The sequence below is a fragment of the Oncorhynchus keta genome, chromosome 19 (genome assembly GCF_023373465.1).
Source record: "Oncorhynchus keta strain PuntledgeMale-10-30-2019 chromosome 19, Oket_V2, whole genome shotgun sequence".
Classification (NCBI taxonomy): Eukaryota; Metazoa; Chordata; class Actinopteri; order Salmoniformes; family Salmonidae; genus Oncorhynchus; species Oncorhynchus keta.
The window spans coordinates 49,530,376-49,549,588 of record NC_068439.1 but is presented as its reverse complement, the minus strand read 5'-3'; the positions used below and the strand labels follow the sequence as shown (position 1 = coordinate 49,549,588).

At 45.5% G+C, this 19,213-nt stretch overlaps 1 protein-coding gene across 7 annotated transcripts in view; it reads right to left on the bottom strand.

The window, feature by feature from the left end:
* Positions 1–19,213, bottom strand: part of LOC118397711 (1-phosphatidylinositol 4,5-bisphosphate phosphodiesterase beta-4-like) — a 167,067-nt gene that overhangs the window by 68,001 nt on the left and 79,853 nt on the right. For all 7 annotated transcript variants that reach the window (XM_052470717.1, XM_052470711.1, XM_052470710.1 and 4 more), the window contains one exon: positions 3,962–4,057. In XM_052470717.1, the coding sequence (XP_052326677.1) occupies positions 3,962–4,045 (84 nt within the window). In that variant the 5' untranslated portion in view covers positions 4,046–4,057. The remainder of the gene's footprint in view (positions 1–3,961; positions 4,058–19,213) is intronic.

Sequence of the window (19,213 nt, the reverse complement as noted above, 5' to 3'; positions counted from 1 at the left end):
CCAGAAGACAGGCCAGTACATCAGCAGACGTGGAGGAGGCCGAAGGAGGGCAACAACCCAGCAGCAGGACCGCTACCCCTGCCTTTGTGCAAGGAGGAGCAGGAGGAGCACTGCCAGAGCCCTGCAAAATGACATCCAGCAGGCCACAAATGTGCATGTGTCTGATCCAACGGTCAGAAACAGACTCCATGAGGGTGGTATGAGGTCCCGACTGCCATTAGGTACCGAGATTAGATCCTCAGACCCCTTGTGAGACCATATGCTGGTGCGGTTGGCCGTGGGTTCCTCCTAATGCAAGACAATGAGTGTGTCAGCAGTTCCTGCAAGAGGAAGGCATTGATGCTATGGACTGGCCCGCCCGTTCCCCAGACCTGAATCCAATTGAGCACATCTGGGACATCATGACTCGCTCCATCCACCAATGCCACGTTGCACCACAGACTGTCCAGGAGTTGGCGGATGCTTTAGTCCAGGTCTGGGAGGAGATCCCTCAGGAGACCATCCGCAACCTCATCGGGAACATGCCCAGGCGTTGTAGGGAGGTCATACAGGCACGTGGAGGCCACACACACTACTGAGCCTCATTTTGACCTGTTTTAAGGACATTAAATCAAAGTTGGATCAGCCTGTAGTGTGGTTTTCCACTTTAATTTTGAGTGTTACTCCAAATCCAGACCTCCATGGGTTGATAAATTTGATTTCCATTTATATTTTTTGTGTGATTTTGTTGTCAGCACATTCAACTATGTAAAGAAAAAAGTATTTAATAAGAATATTTCATTCGTTCAGATATAGGATGTGTTATTTTAGTGTTCCCTTTATTTTTTTGAAATACACCTGTATTTGGAGAGTTTCTCACATTCTTCTCTGTAGATCCTCTCAAGCTCTGCCAAGTTGGATGGGGAGCTTCGCTGCACAGCTATTTTCAGGTCTCTGCAGAGATGTCCGATCGGGTTCAAGTCCGGGCTCTGGCTGGGCCATTCAAGGGCATTCAGAGACTTGTCCCGAGGCCACCACTGCATTGTCTTGGCTGTGTGCTTGGGGTCGTTGTCCTGTTGGAAGGTGAACCTTCGCCTCAGTCTGAGAACCTGAGTGCTTTGGAGCAGGTTTTCATCAAGGATCTGTCTGTACTTTGCTCCATTCATCTTTCCCTCAATCCTGACTAAATGTCCCAGTCCATGCTGCTGAAAAACATTCCCACAGCATGATGCTGCCACCACCATGCTTCACCATAGGGATGGTGCCAGGTTCCCTCCAGACGTGATGCTCGGCATTCAGACCAAAGAGTTCAATCTTGGTTTCATCATAGTCAGAGTCCTTTAGGTGCCTTTTGGCAAACTCCAAGTGGGCTGTCATGTGTTCTTAACTGAGGAGTGGCTTCTGTCTGGCCACTCTACCATAGAGGCCTGATTGGTGGAGCGCTGCAGAGATGCTTGTCCTTCTGGAAGGTTCTCCCATCTCCACAGAGGAACTCTGGAGCTCTGTCAGAGTGACTATGGGGTTCTTGGTCACCTCCCTGACCAAGGCCCTTCTAAAAACCTGTCATTATGGGTTATTGTCATTATGGGTTATTGTGTGTAGATTGATGAAAATAAAACTAATATTTAATACATTTTAGAATAAGGCTGTAACATACAACAATGTGGAAAAAGTCAAGAGGTCTGAATACTTTCCAAAGGCACTGGACAAACAGAAAGGAAAGGAAAAGGAAAATGGCGAGAGTCGCAGTACATATATTATCGGCACACAACTATTGCGATGATATCATATCGTGAGGTCCCAGCCACAGTGATCATGTCCTCACAGACTACTTGGGCCCCATGGAACACTTTTTCAAACGATTACCGAGATCGACATCTAGTCAGGTGATACAAGCGATCAATGGTCTGAAAGGGCTATTTAAAGAAATCACATGACTTCAACATTGTTCTTCGAAACGACTTAGTATCACTGCCAGGGAAACGAGGCAGAGAGGGGAAGCAGAGAAGCGAGGCAACAATATGGCCCAACATCAATGGCCATCTCTCCCACTCAGTGTCTGTCTGTGCGTCATATGGTTGTGTTGGATGCAACAAAGACGGACGTCACTTCAATAGAGACAGACCATGCTGAGTGTCAAACTGTTAATAGCTATTCCTCTCACGTTGGAATTAGTATGCACTGCCCCGTCTTCGCCGTCTGCTGCGCTGTGGGGTTTAAGTGAGCTGAGAGCGGACTCTGGAAGAATCCTTCCCTGATTAGCATATTTAAGCGTGTGTGTGTGTGGGCGAGGCGCGTCTGCCATGTTAATCAACACAGACGTCCCCCCGCAGGCCTTCTATTAGACAGCCTGAGCATCAGCTATTATAACACACACACACACACACACACACACACACACACACACACACACACACAACTAACTCCAATGTAGACTACTACCAGCTTGTCTATAATTATGTTATTCTTAAATCATAATAAGGTTCATCACTGTTTTCTGATCATCGAGTCGAGGTTTGGCCTTTTCAAAGGCTGGCTAATGATCGCTTCTGTTAACTGTGATTAGATTAAAGAGAGAGATAAGCAAGTCAAACAGTGCCACCGTGGTCAGTTGCTTGACACTATTTAATATGTGAGATGTAAAGAAACCCACTCCTAAATGACCTGCATCTCATAACACTGCCCACAAACACATAGATCCTTAGCGTTGCTTGCCAGCTAATGTAATTCATTATATTTCTATTCTACACTTGTAGCCTATCGGCAAATACCCATCGTTGGCCATGCTAAGCAAGCTCTGTGGTTTATTTCGAGTTGGATATAAGTTGCTTGACAACTCAACTCAAATATCAACCAAAAATGTAATGGTGATCTCATGTGTTCTCCCAGTGGGTATTCATTAAATGTAACGGAGGTCACATATCATGATCAAACAACTGTGTTCTTGCCTTTCTAACCTCTCCTAACAAACTTTAATCGAGATGTTAAAAATGGGTGAACGAACAGCTTGTCGGTTATGAACTAGATTCACCAGTAGCTTGGCAGAGATTCACTATATCCACCCAGCCACCCAGTCTCCCAAAAGTCCTAGCAGGGTAGAGGGCTCATAGCTAGTAGAAGCACAGAAATACACACTAAGTTAATACACAGGGGAATGTATTCCAAAGTAACCAGGCTGTCCTAGTTCCAAGGCTCAGTTAAAGATGCCCTTTGATGTTAGTGATGACGTTGTTTTCCCTCTGTGTTTATCCAGGGAGGGATCCTCCTCACTGAAGACTGCATTAAAGGGATTCCTGATCGCTATCTCAACGTGTGTGTGTGTGTGTGTGTGTGTGTGTGTGTGTGTGTGTGTGTGTGTGTGTGTGTGTGTGACGCCCAGTCCTAGATTTGCCACCCCCCAGCTAACTGGCCTGATTGAGTTAGAGAGGGGAAACGTGGGAGGGAGGACACAGGGAGGGAGGACACACACACAGCAGACTGTCAGACTTTTGGTCGCCATGACAAAGTTGGTTAATGTGGTGGATCAATGTGGTGACTGTCTGTAACTCTGATGACTAACACAATGAGTTATTATGACATAATGGGGATAGCCCTACTTATGTGCGTGTGTGTGTGTGTGCATGTAGCCTAACACAATGATTTATAAACGCCATAAAGAAGATGGCCTTACTCGTGTGTGTTTGTGTCTTAATGTCCCACGAGAGGACTGTCATTAGGGTAGGGTGGGCCACTGATCCCCATACGCACAGAGCTACAAGCCATAGATATAAGAGTTTCAGGCTAACCTTGTTTGAGATGCAGTTATTCTGATAGCACCCAAAGTACAGCGACAACTACATTCTAGTTAGTAATCATTTTAATATGATGATTCATGTCAAGTTGTCAACATGGAGGATTGGTTGGAGGACATGTTGGCAGTTGGCAATCTGTGGCAATGTTGTTGTTTTTTTTAAAGTATGGTACGTTTGAGTTTGCTTCTCACCTCGTCAAACCTGTCGAAGGAAGCTCCTTCCTGCATGAAGCCAGGCAGGTGCTTCTGCCAATTAAACTCATAGGACTTAGTCATGGCTGCTCACACCTGGAGGGAGCGAGAGAGTGGGAGGAGGACGGGGGACAGAGAGGGATAGAGCGAGAGAGAGAGAGAGAGAGAGAGACATTGTGTTAAGACAGGTGGGCCACATGTCTCCTGGGCTGTTAAAAATAAGTATGATTTATCAAATTGCCTTTCTATGTAGTACTGGGTAAAAACCTGACTCAGTCACAACGATGACTAAAATCAATCCGTCACACAGACATATACTACCCCTGAGTCTACACACGTGTCGTTTTACTTCAGGGAGAACGACGCCAACTGTCTCAAGACGGCGCTTCACGTTGTATCATTATCGATGCCGGCTCACAGAAATAGTCAACGATGGCGTCCAACCTGAGAACGTTGGCCTGCGTATGCGAGTCTGTGTGTGTGAGAGCCTGAGAATGTGTGTGTGTGTGTGGTGTGTTGCCCCCTAACACATTGAACTCTTCCCAGAACTCTTCCCATCTATGAATGAACACTTTGTAATGTCGGTCACTGCATCAGTAATGACGGCCATATTCAGATCAGATAGCAGCCAAATATGTATTTTCAGAAGGGCTTAGGTACGTAGGATACGGTACCTAGAGAAAGTATTGACTTGTCCCAAGTGTTCTTGTGTTACAGCCTCAATTTAAAATGCATTCAATTGAGCCGTTTTGTTAACGGCCTACACACAATACCCCATAATGTCAAAGTGGATTTTTTAAATATATATATATATATTTTTTTTTTTACAAATGAATTAAAATTGAAAAGCTGAAATGTCTTGAGCCAATATATACTCAACCCCGTTGTTATGGCAAGCTTAAATAACTCCAGGAGAAAGAAATTGTAAAAAATAGTCACATAATAAGTTGTATGTACTCACTCTGTGTGTAACAATAATGTTTAACATTAGTTGTGAGTGACCACCTCATCTCTGTACCCCACACATACAGATATCAGTCGAGCAGGGAATTTCTAACACAGATTCAACCACAAAGACCAGGGAGGTTTTCAAATGCCTTGCAAACAATGGCACCTATTGGCAAGATGGGTAAAAAAAAAAATATGACACTGAATATCTCTTTGAGAATGGTGAAGTTATTAATTACACTTTAGATGGTGCATCAATACACCCAGTCACTTCAAAGATACAGGCGTCCTTCCTAACTCAGTTGCCGGAGAGGAAGAAAACTGCTCAGGGATTTCACCAAGAGGCCAATGGTGACTTTAAAACAGTTACAGAGTTTAATGGCTGTGATAGGAGAAAACTGAGGATGGATCAACAACATTGTAGTTACTCTACAATACTAACCTAATTGACAGAGTGAAAAGAAGGAAGCCTGTACAGAATACAAATATTCCAAAACATGCATCCTGTTTGCGTCAAGTCACTAAAGTAATACAGCAAAAAAATGTGGCAAAGCAATTCACTTTTTGTCGTCCTGAATACTAAGTGTTATGTTTGAGGTCAATTTGAAACAACACTTTATGGAGTACCACTCTCAATTTGTTCAAGTATAGTGGTGGCTGCATCATGTTATGGGTATGCTTGTAATAGTAAGGACTGGGGAGTTTTTCAGGATAAAAAAATAATAAAAAGAATGGAGCTGAGCACAGTCTGCTTTTCTACCAGACACTATGAAATTAATTCACCTTTCAGCAGGACAATAACCTAAAACAGGGCCAAATCCACACTTGAGTTGCTTACCAATATGACATTGGATGTTCCTGAGTGGTGGAGTTACCCTGTCCCCATGCTCGAGTTACCCTGTCCCCATGCTCGAGTTACCCTGTCCCCATGCTCGACTTACCCTGTCCCCATGCTCAACTTACCCTGTCCCCATGCTCAACCTACCCTGTCCCCATGCTCAACCTACCCTGTCCCCATGCTCAACTTACCCTGTCCCCATGCTCAACTTACCCTGTCCCCATGCTCAACCTACCCTGTCCCCATGCTCAACCTACCCTGTCCCCATGCTCAACTTACCCTGTCCCCATGCTCAACCTACCCTGTCCCCATGCTCAACCTACCCTGTCCCCATGCTCAACCTACCCTGTCCCCATGCTCAACCTACCCTGTCCCCATGCTCAACTTACCCTGTCCCCATGCTCAACCTACCCTGTCCCCATGCTCAACCTACCCTGTCCCCATGCTCAACCTACCCTGTCCCCATGCTCAACCTACCCTGTCCCCATGCTCAACTTACCCTGTCCCCATGCTCAACTTACCCTGTCCCCATGCTCAACCCTGTCCCCATGCTACCCTGTCCCCATGCTCAACTTACCCTGTCCCCATGCTCAACTTACCCTGTCCCCATGCTCAACCTACCCTGTCCCCATGCTCAACCTACCCTGTCCCCATGCTCAACCTACCCTGTCCCCATGCTCAACTTACCCTGTCCCCATGCTCAACCTACCCTGTCCCCATGCTCAACCTACCCTGTCCCCATGCTCAAAGTCCCCATGCTTTCCTGTCCCCATGCTCAACCTACCCTGTCCCCATGCTCAACTTACCCTGTCCCCATCAACTTACCCTGTCCCCAACCTACCCTGTCCCCATGCTCAACCTACCCTGTCCCCATGCTCAACGTATGTCCTGTCCCCATGCTCAACCTACCCTGTCCCCATGCTCAACCTACCCTGTCCCCATGCTCAACCTACCCTGTCCCCATGCTCAACTTACCCTGTCCCCATGCTCAACCTACCCTGTCCCCATGCTCAACCTACCCTGTCCCCATGCTCAACCTACCCTGTCCCCATGCTCAACTTACCCTGTCCCCATGCTCAACCTACCCTGTCCCCATGCTCAACTTACCCTGTCCTCATGCTCAACCTACCCTGTCCCCATGCTCAACTTACCCCATAAAAGTGCAGAGACCACTTTTTTTGGACAAGCTATATCTCAAAACTGTTATGTTTGCAAGAATTCTGATTATTTTACTACCAAACACCTACTACCACACACCTACTACCATAGATCTACTACCATACACATACTACCACCTACACTACACACCTACTACCACACACCCACTACCAAACACCTATCATCTACTACCACGCACCTACTACCACACACATAGTACCACAGACCACCTACCACACACCTACAACCACCTACTGCCAAACACCTACTACCACACACATACTTCCCCCTCCTACGACACACCTACTACCACAGATCTACTACCACACACATACTACCCCCTTCCACCAAACACATACCACCTACCTACTACCACATGCTACCATACACCTACTACCAAACACCTACTACCACACACCTACTACCACACGCTTACTTCTACTACCACACACTACCCCACACCTCCTACCACATACTACCACACACCTACTACCACACACCTACTACCACACCTGTGTTGCGTTCAGTAATCCCAAAACTGGAGAAAGCAACCATGTAAAACAATGGACAGTTTGGCAATTGAATCAAACTCGCGCTGCAGTAATTTGTAGTAGAGGAAGTGGGTGTTTTGATGTAGAGCATGTTGCTGTGTACTTAACATCAAACACAGAACACACAAGCATGCGCACCACACACACACAGCCCCTCTCCTTTCCAAATCCTGTCATGCACAGCTGGCTCTCTCCGTCTACCCCCCTTCTCTCATCTCCCCTCATCTCCCCTCTCCCTCCTTCTCTCATCTCCCCTCTCCCTCCTTCTCTCATCTCCCCTCTCCCTCGTTCTGTCACTCCGCCTTTCTGTCTCATCAACATCCGGCTTCCCTCTTTTCCTCCTAGAGAGAAGAACAGACGCTGCAGTTATTCTGTGATCTGTACCATCTACACACAAACACACACACACCAACTGTATCCTTTATCAAAGCACACAGCACTTCTTATAGAAATAGACTGAACATGCACACACTTTCACTGAGAGACAGCACCATAGTGCCTTCAGAAAGTACTCATACCCCGTGACTTACTCCATATTGTGTTGTGTTACAGCCTCCATTCAAAATGTATGAAACATATTTTCTTTCTCACCAAAGTGAAAACATTTATTTACATTTTTTGGGCAAATGTATTTAGCATGTTTTGGAATATTTGTATTCTGTACAGGCTTCCTTCTTTTCACTCTGTCAATTAGGTTAGTATTGTAGAGTAACTACAATGTTGTTGATCCATCCTCAGTTTTCTCCTATCACAGCCATTAAACTCTGTAACTATTTTAAAGTCACCATTGGCCTCTTGGTGAAATCCCGGAGCAGTTTCCTTCCTCTCCGGCAACTGAGTTAGGAAGGACGCCTGTATCTTTGAAGTGACTGGGTGTATTGATGCACCATCTAAAGTGTCAAAGGGATATTAAATGTCTTAAATACCCATCTACCAATAGGTGTCATTCTTTGCGAGGCATTGGAAAACCTCACTGGTCTTTGTGGTTGAATCTGTCTTTGACATTCACTGTTCGACTGAGGGACCTTACTGATAATTGAATGCGTAGGGTACAGAGATGAGGTAGTCATTCAAAGCTAATGTTAAACACTATCATTACACACCGAATGAGTCCATGTAACTTATTATGTGACTTGTTTAGCACATTTCTACATTTCTACTTATTTACGATTTGCCATAACAAAGGGCTTGAATACATTTCAGCTTTTCATTTGTCGAAAAATTCTAAAACCATAATTCCACTTTGAAATGATGGGGTATTGTGTGCAGGCCAGTGACACACAATCTCAATTGAATCCATTTTAAATTCAGGCTGGAACACAAGAACATGTGGAAAAAGTCAAGGGGTGTGAATACTTTTTGAAACCACTGTAGGTCAACGTTTAGTTCATGGAATGGAGGGGTGGTATATTGTATATCTTAAATGTATGCCTACATCCCAGATATCTTAGCCCACACAGCTACAAGAATGCATTTTCATGCTAGGATTAGGACCTTCATACGGTGGCTTATAGAGATCCCAACTGATGTACTAACACTGATCACTCTTTATTAGTGTAGTAAGAGGAACAACCATGTCTACTAGCGCACACACACACACAGAGAGAGAGAGAGAGAGCAAGAGAGCGAGAGAGCGAGAGAGAGAAAGAGAGACACAGAGACAGAGAGAGAGACACAGAGAGACACAGAGAGAGAGAAGGTGGGCCACGCCCATCAAACACATCCGTCTACCATCTGTGATGTTCTACCAGGGGACCATATTGACAGATGCACACATCTTACCGGGGGGCTATATTGACAGTTGCACACTTCCAGTTGAGATCTGAGGCTCCAGGCCAGCCGCACAGCCAAGAACAACACTGAATATTCATCAAGAAATATAACCTGCTGAATATCTATCAGAAAAGACTGAAAATGACTGAATATTCCATTTGAAATACACCCAAGACTTTAAAAAATAAATCTCCAATGTTGTGGCTGGGCTTTCTGCATAACCCTCATAGCTATATTCTAGACTATTTATTGCAAGAAGTGAATTCAAAAAGTGTTGGTACTCACTTTAATATGACTGTTTGTTTTTGGATCCGGCACTCTTAAGGTGTAGGTACTCACTTTAATATGACTGTTTTTGGATCCGGCACTCTTAAGGTGTTGGTACTCACTTTAATATGACTGTTTTTGGATCCGGCACTCTTAAGGTGTAGGTACTCACTTTAATATGACTGTTTGTTTTTGGATCCGGCACTCTTAAGGTGTAGGTACTCACTTTAATATGACTGTTTTTGGATCCGGCACTCTTAAGGTGTTGGTACTCACTTTAATATGACTGTTTTTGGATCCGGCACTCTTAAGGTGTTGGTACTCACTTTAATATGACTGTTTTTGGATCCGGCACTCTTAAGGTGTTGGTACTCACTTTAATATGACTGTTTTTGGATCCGGCACTCTTAAGGTGTTGGTACTCAAACAGCAGAAGATCTGAGATACCTGTTTTCTGCATCAGTTAGTCAAACACTGACTATTCTAAACCAACATCCTCTACTCCATAGAACAACAATCCCCCACCATCCATCCGCACGTTCTCCTCCTAAACACGTGAGCTGTAGAACAGAGCGCCCTGGCAGTGCCAACCCCTGGCGAACCCCTGCTTGGTGAACTCTGACAGTGAGATAATTACGTTAGATAACTCTACCGTCCCACAGGCTGGGGGCTCCCCTGTCACTAGGCACAGTCTAATACGGCTGCTAGGGTAACACCCAGCGGAACACTCGTCACCTCATAAACCCAAATTAACTGCCCGGTGATGAGCCAACAGGGCGCTGCAGCATTGGGGTGGCACGGGGACACGGAAACTAGGAGGGACTAACTAAACCAACACACAGGGCTACCTAGGACGGAAGGTATCCTAGAGGTTAGAAAGGCTGGCCAAGTGGTGGCACGAGGGGTGGCACGAGGACGGCTATGGGGATACCACACACCAGCCTGACCTAACTGGTGAGGAGCACTCTTGCACAGAGGTGGCACAGGGTACAGCTGGCACACAGAGGTGGCATGGGGACATGAGGTCAGGGAAACCTCATACCTGCCTGGCCCAACTGAAGTAGGATAAACTAACTAATGCCCTCAAACTGTTCAGGAGACACGAGGTAAAGACTGACCAAGGTCGTCGCTGACTGGAAGCCCAGCAAATAGAAAACACTAAAAATGGACATCTGATTGAAGTATGTGGAGTGACTCCTTTTTCACTCTGATATTTCACTCTGCACCTTTACTTAGCCTAACGGTCAATTTGCAGAAAATCACAATGTGAGGACACAAGGTACAAGAAAAATATAAAAAGGGTGTTTTATCATCAAACGGCATCCGGTGGCGTTTTGGGAAAGCGCAAAACGAATGAAGGTGGTGCTGATGCTCTTGAATAAAAGGCGAGAGAACAGACGAGACAAGGCCATGATGAACAGAAGGGACAAAAATAGCATTCGAGAGGAGATTGAAAGGAGATTGAAAGTAAACAAGGTGGTTTAATATAGAGGATGAAAACTTTTGTGGTAGCTCTAAACCAGGTCCTGACAGTCCCAATCCATCACTGGAGGTTTAAAGTCTGATTACAACCAGACGGAGGTTTCAAATACTATTTGAAACCATTTCAGATACTTCAGCTTGGCTTGATTGGATTTATTGAGCTTGCCAGGCGCAACAGACAAATACAACAGTCCAGGCACTCCAGGCAGGCTAAAGGAAACGCTCAAAGTACTTGAACGATTTCTAATAGCACATGAACCCAGGTCTGATTCCTCAGCACAATGAGAACCGTGACCCCTCCTGACCCTGATCCTTAACCCGGTAATACCCTGACCCCTGATCTCTGACCCTATCCTGTGTCTGCTTATCGTCTTGACGTCCAGTCGATCTATTGTGTTTGAAGTGCTATTTCGTTGTGTTGACGTCTACACCGTTTCCAGTCTCATATTCACACACACACCGAGGCTGCGTTTACACAGGCAGCCCAATTCGGATCTTTTGCCAATAACGTTGCAGGCACAATGGCAATCTGATCCAATAAAGACCAACATCCACAAAGTAATAACTCAAGTCTATAAGAATATGTCATGTCAATAACTCACGTTCAAACTCATGTGTCTGGACCACTTTTCCCAGCCTGTCAATAGAACCCACAGAGATGATTGGAAAAGTAGATAACCCAGTAGCCAATCAGAAGACAGAGACAGAGAGAGAGAACAAGAGAGACAGAGAGAGACAGAGACAGAGAACAAGAGAGACAGAGAGAGACAGAGACAGAGAACAAGAGAGACAGAGACAGAGAGAGTAAGAGACAGAGAACAAGAGAGACAGAGACAGAGAGAGACAGAGACAGCAACAGAGAGAGAGAGAACAAGAGAGAGACAGAGACAGAGAGAGACAGAGAGAGACAGAGGGACAAAGAACGATAGAGGTAAATCAAATCAAATCACATTTGACTTGTCATAAGCGCCGATTACAACAGGTGTAGACGTTACCGTGAAATGCTTACTTACGAGCCTTTTCCCAACCATTCAGAGTTAAAAATCAAGGACAATGTGCAAAAAAGGAAATAGTGACACAACAAAATAAGAAGAATATATACAAGGAGTACCAGTACCACGTCAGTGTGCAGGGTACGAGGTAGTGGAGGTAATATGTACATGTACGTAGGGGTAAAAGTGACTCTGCAATCAAGATAGATAAACAGAGTAGCAGCAGAGCACGTGAAGAGTGTGAAAGAGTGTGAAAGTGTGTCTGTGTGTGAGTGGGTGCGTGTGGCGTCAATATGCATGTGTGTGTTAGTGTCAGTATTTAAGAGTGTGTGGGTTGAGTCCAGTGAGCGTTCGTAGAGCCGGTGCAAGTCAGCGCAATTTAAAAAAAAAGGGATCAATGAAAATAGTCCGGGTGGCCATTTGATTAACTGTTCAGGAGTATTATGGCTTGTGGGTAGAAACTGTTCAGGAGTCTTATGGCTTGTGTGTAGAAGCTGTTCAGGAGTCTTATGGCTTGTGGGTAGTAGCTGTTCAGGAGTCTTATGGCTTGTGTGTAGAAGCTGTTCAGGAGTCTTATGGCTTGTGGGTAGAAGCTGTTCAGGAGTCTTATGGCTTGTGGGTAGAAGCTGTTCAGGAGTCTTATGGCTTGTGTGTAGAAGCTGTTCAGGAGTCTTATGGCTTGTGTGTAGAAGCTGTTCAGGAGTCTTATGGCTTGTGTGTAGAAGCTGTTCAGGAGTCTTATGGCTTGTGTGTAGAAGCTGTTCAGGAGTCTTATGGCTTGTGGGTAGAAGCTGTTCAGGAGTCTTATGGCTTGTGGGTAGAAGCTGTTCAGGAGTCTTATGGCTTGTGGGTAGAAGCTGTTCAGGAGTCTTATGGCTTGTGGGTAGAAGCTGTTCAGAGTCTTATGGCTTGTGGGTAGAAGCTGTTCAGAGAGTCTTATGGCTTGTGGGTAGAAGCTGTTCAGGAGTCTTATGGCTTGTGGGTAGAAGCTGTTCAGGAGTCTTATGGCTTGTGGGTAGAAGCTGTTCAGGAGTCTTATGGCTTGTGTGTAGAAGCTGTTCAGGAGTCTTATGGCTTGTGGGTAGAAGCTGTTCAGGAGTCTTATGGCTTGTGGGTAGAAGCTGTTCAGGAGTCTTATGGCTTGTGGGTAGAAGCTGTTCAGGAGTCTTATGGCTTGTGGGTAGAAGCTGTTCAAGGAGTCTTATGGCTTGTGGGTAGAAGCTGTTCAGGAGTCTTATGGCTTGTGAGTAGAAGCTGTTCAGGAGTCTTATGGCTTGTGGGTAGAAGCTGTTCAGGAGTCTTATGGCTTGTGGGTAAAGCTGTTCAGGAGTCTTATGGCTTGTGGGTAGAAGCTGTTCAGGAGTCTTATGGCTTGTGGGTAGAAGCTGTTCCCAGGAGTCTTATGGCTTGTGGGTAGTGAAGCTGTTCAGGAGTCTTATGGCTTGTGGGTAGAAGCTGTTCAGGAGTCTTATGGCTTGTGGGTAGAAGCTGTTCAGAGTCTTATGGCTTGTGGGTAGAAGCTGTTCAGGAGTCTTATGGCTTGTGGGTAGAAGCTGTTCAGGAGTCTTATGGCTTGTGTGTAGAAGCTGTTCAGGAGTCTTATGGCTTGTGGGTGGCCAGAAGCTGTTCAGGAGTCTTATGGCTTGTGGGTAGAAGCTGTTCAGGAGTCTTATGGCTTGTGGGTAGAAGCTGTTCAGGAGTCTTATGGCTTGTGGGTAGAAGCTGTTCAGGAGTCTTATGGCTTGTGGGTAGAAGCTGTTCAGGAGTCTTATGGCTTGTGGGTAGAAGCTGTTCAGGAGTCTTATGGCTTGTGGGTAGAAGCTGTTCAGGAGTCTTATGGCTTGTGGGTAGAAGCTGTTCAGGAGTCTTATGGCTTGTGGGTAGAAGCTGTTCAGGAGTCTTATGGCTTGTGGGTAGAAGCTGTTCAGGAGTCTTATGGCTTGTGGGTAGAAGCTGTTCAGGAGTCTTATGGCTTGTGTGTAGAAGCTGTTCAGGAGTCTTATGGCTTGTGGGTAGAAGCTGTTCAGGAGTCTTATGGCTTGTGGGTAGAAGCTGTTCAGGAGTCTTATGGCTTGTGGGTAGAAGCTGTTCAGGAGTCTTATGGCTTGTGGGTAGAAGCTGTTCAGGAGTCTTATGGCTTGTGGGTAGAAGCTGTTCAGGAGTCTTATGGCTTGTGGGTAGAAGCTGTTCAGGAGTCTTATGGCTTGTGGGTAGAAGCTGTTCAGGAGCCTTTTGGCCTTTCGGTCCCAGATTTGGTGCTCTGATACCGCTGGTGCCGTGCGGTAGCAGAGAGAACAGTCTATGACTTGGGTGGCTGGATTCTTTGACCATTTTTAGGGCCTTTCTCTGACACCGCCTGGTACAGTTCTCCTGGACGACAGGGAGCTTGGCCCCAGTGATGTACTGGTACAGATGTTGCCGAGGGGCGATAGCCCCCATCTCTCTCTTTACGCGAACAGCCTACCCAACCCATTGGAGAGCAGAGCGAAGCAGAGAGAACTATGTCGTACGGACATTTGTCCATTTTGATTAACAGGACTGCTAGTCTGACAGAAGCTCAGCTTAAAGAAAGCAGATCACAGCAACTAAAGGCTGGCTGATGACAGGTCATCCCACCGGACACACACACACACGCAATACAAAATGCTGCTTTCTCCCATCGACACAACCCCCAAAAAAGGAAGATTGCTGAGGAGACATTCTCTTTATGTAATTACAGAAGCAGAGATCCAGGGCTCCGAGACCACTGCACCACACTACCCTGACATCCTCTCAACAGCATCCAAATGGCACCCTATTTCCCTGTGGAGTGGACTACTTCAATAGTAGACCACTATATAGGCCATACGGTGCCATGCGTGACACAGCCCATCTCTCAAAGGTTTCTCCTGGCTACATCTGCAATGTGCTGCAGCAGCTCTCCCACCTCTCTGCAACAGCCTCAATACAATCTTCCATTATAACTATCCAACCTCACCCTCTGACTGAGGTCTGGTTAAAAGCAGTGAACTCAGCCAGGACCCCAAGTAATGTCAGGTCACGGAGCTAAAATACCGTTTACGAGGCTGCACAGAAAACCAATCACATTTCATTGCAGTAGCATGTCCCACAGCCGTACAGCGGACTGCTACAATACCGCATATTTTCAAGAATGGATAATGTAAGCACATTCTACAATATAATCATACCAGTTTTGCTCGCTATTCGCTCACAGTAAAATCACACACACACACACACATATAACATTACCAAGTGTTCCTCTGAATTCCACCTGCCTACACTGACAGAATGTTCTACACAGAGGTGTTTAATGATTTAGAACCCCTTCCCTGGCTACCTACACACACACACAAACAGACACACACACACCTCCCTGGTCCTGCTCCCGCCTGTGTCTCTCACTGTTCCATCACTGTTCCCCTGAGATCGGGCACGGGAGGTTTGTGTATGCGTATGTGTGTATGTGTGTGTGCACGCGCGCACGCACGTATCCTGGTTAGCGGTTGCCCTTGGCAAGAGGTGGTAAACTAGAAACGCTGTTTAACTAAACCAACAGAGAGAGAGAATTGAGGTGTGTTCTATTTACACACACACACACACACACACACACACACACACACACACACACACACACACACACACACACACACACACACACACACACACACACACACACACACCTCCTCGACTATAGGGCGGAAACTTAAGCCGGAAGCACCCGTGGTAAGGGCTGTACAATGTTGGTCTGACCAATCGGAAGCTTCAAGACTGTTTTGATCAGGCAGTACTGGGAAATGTTCAGGTCACCTCCGGGAACAGTGTTGACCTATACACTGTTGACCTATACACTGTTGACCTATACACTGTTGACCTATACACTGTTGACCTATACACGGAGTACGGTCACAGCAACACAATAACACCATTACTGTGAATAGTCTGTTTAATATAATTTTTTGGGGGTTAGGGTTAACCCTAACCCGTTTGATTTAAACGTTTGCGAGAAGATTTCCCTAATAATCCTGTTTACATGGACACGTCTGAAATCAGTATTCTTGTTGGGACTCGGATAAATGCAGAAAAATCGCCAGTCAAAATAAACATTCTAGCACAACGGACGAGCTATTTTTGTGATGCCTATTTGATTCAGAGTTCAGACGTATGAAGGTTGCACGCGAAAACTATTTCTAACATGCATACTTTCCGTTTCCCCCCGCCCAAGCTCGCCTCACTCGCGCAAAAGAAGGAAGCTCGTGCTGCTCGTGCTTACACCTGCGTAGATCAAATACAAGGCTGAAACTCCCATTAAGGTGTTTACATGTCCTAATCATTTTAAAGATGAGTCAGGTGATTTAATCGGAGTACGCTGACTTCGATTATGACCTAAGATAAGCATACTCGGCCATAATCAGTTTAATATTGAATTATTAGTGTGCATGTAAACGTACTCACTGATCCGGTGACTGGGTTCATCAGGAACTGCATAGAGGATGTGGTTCCTACTGTGAGGATTATAACTTATCCAAACCAAAAACCCGTGGATCGATGGCAGCAATCGCACAAAATTGAAATCGCGAACCTCTGCATTTAACCACGGCAAGTTGACTGGGAACACGGGACTTATGACCTCCGTAAGGCAATCAAAGAGGGAACTTAAATTACAGGGACAAAGTGGAGTCGCGATTCAACGGATCCGACACGAGACGTATGTGGCAGGGACTCCAGACAATCAGGGATTGTATAAAGGGAAAGCCAGCCACGTCGCGGACACCGACGCCTCACTCCTGGATGATCTAAACAATTTCTTCGTCCGATTCGAGGAAAACAACACCAAGCCACCAACGTGGGCCCCAGCCACTCAAAAGGACAGAGTGCTCCCGATCTCCATGGCAGACGTGAGTAATACATTCAAGCGTGTTAACCTTCACAAGGGTGCCGGCATTTCAAGCCGCATCTTCAGTCATCACGAGCCGGCCTCCGCCCAGTACCCTGCCCTGAACCTTAAGACACTGTCACTAGCCGGCTATCACCGGTACTCTACCCTGAGCATTAGACGTAACCATTAGAGACCTCTGCCTTGTATGTACATGTACTTATGTACATAGTCATTGAACCCTGGTCACTTGCAAAATGTTTACATGCCGTTTCATTACTTTATATGAGTCTACTGTATTCTAGTCATGGCTCATCCTATACACACCTTTTCTATTCATATACTGTCCACACTGTCTATACACACCATGCATATACATTTATATGTATGACGCTTGCAATGCCAGGGTTGTGGGTTCGATTCCCACGGGGGACCAGTCCGAAAAAAGTATGACAATGTATGCATGCACTCACTACTGCAAGCGCCTGCTAAATGACTCAAATGTCAAATATAAATGTTCATGTCAATATTTATATTCCAGACTGATACTAGATGCTCGTTCTGATATGTCTTCATTTCTTGTTATTTAAAAAAAAAAAAAAAGTTTTGGATTGTGTGTGTATTGTCATTGTGTTGTTAGATATTGCTGCACTGTTGGAGCTAGAAACATTTCCCTGCACCTGCAATAACATCTAAAAAATGGTGTATGAGACCAATAAACGTTGATTTGATTGAATGTTTACATATAGTTTCCCACTTTATACACTGAGTGAACAAAACATTAAGAACACCTTCCTACTATCGAGTTTAACCCCCCTCAAACCCTCAAAACAGCCTCAATTTGTCAGGAGGAAGGACTCTAGAAGGTGTCGAAAGCGTTCCACAGGGATGCTGGCCCATGCTGGCCCATGAAAAACCCAGCAGCGTTGCAGTTCTTGACACAAACCAGTGTGCCTGGCACCTACTCCCATACTCCGTTCAAAAAGGTACTTAAGTATTTTGTCTTGTCCATTCACCCTCTGAATGTCACACATGCACAATCCTTGATTTAACAGGTGACATGTACATAAGAGATCATAGCGTTCACCTGGACTCACCTGGTCAGTCTGTCATGGAGAGAGCAGGTGTTCTTAATGTTTTGTACACTCAGTGCATGTACTGCGCCTTCGGAATAAATTCATCCAGAGAGATTGCTCTTGGATTGCTGTTACGGTGCTATTTGGGTTAATTGTTTTTCCCCTCCTACATTTCTAGATGTATTATAAACGTTGATTTGACACACAGAAGAACATGCTGCCTATAAAGTGTCAATCTTCAACAAACGCCTCCTTCTAATTCACACTTTATAATTCAGTCTTTAGAAAAGTCGCTCTTTGTAATTCACTACGCCAGTATTTTCACTGTATCTGTTCCTATCAAAAAACAAAACAATCTTTCTATTCGAAAAAGCACAATGCATGTGATCGAGAGAAGATATTAGAAAAACAAGGATATGATAGATTAAAGTCGGATACAGTATGTGAAATGACATTATAATAAAGGAGATCAGACCGAATCCCATTACGGTTGAGGTTAATGATTCCCCTGGAAATCAGGCAACATCCCACCATAACATGCCCATGTTTACCAAGAAGGTAAGTAGCCATTCATTCAGCAGGAAACTAGGGGGGATAGGCCTGCAGAACGATACACTAGTTTTATGGCTCCCATAACACATGATTGAAATAACCCTAAAATCAATGGTGTGTTTGTGTATGCATGCGTGCGTTCCGTATGTTAAACCCAGTTAAGAAGAGCAAACACACGAGATCCAGTGTGCACTGGGAGTGTTTGCGTGCGTTTGTGTGTGTGTGTGTTTACCTAGTGCAGCTTCATGTTATTGAGACCGATCCAACCTGTATTGATCCTGTAAGACACCTAGGCACAGATCTAGGATCAAATCCTAACCTTCACCACTATGTGGAAAACACTCAATTGCAAGTCAATGTCTGGGTGATCTAAGGCCCATGTGGCAAATGGAGAGAAACCGGCTCAGATGAGCTATGATAGGCCTACATTTGATGCTTATCAAGTCAAACAAGAGAGAAGGGAGGTGAGGGAGTGAAGGAGAGAAGAGGAGCAGAGGAGTAGGAGGTGGGAGAGGTGATCTGTGAAAATTCATCCCTCTGAGCTCACATCAATTACTCCACATTTCAGCTCCTCTCCTCAGTGTGTGTCATCTGAGGTTTCTCTGATCCCTCCGTCTCTCTCTGTGTGTGTGTGTGTGTGTGTGTCCCGCAGGGCTACGGCTTACAGTAAGGGGGACTGGAGAAAGGAGAGCTCTTAATAGCTAATAGCTAATATGAGACTCTTTACACGAGGCCCATTCCA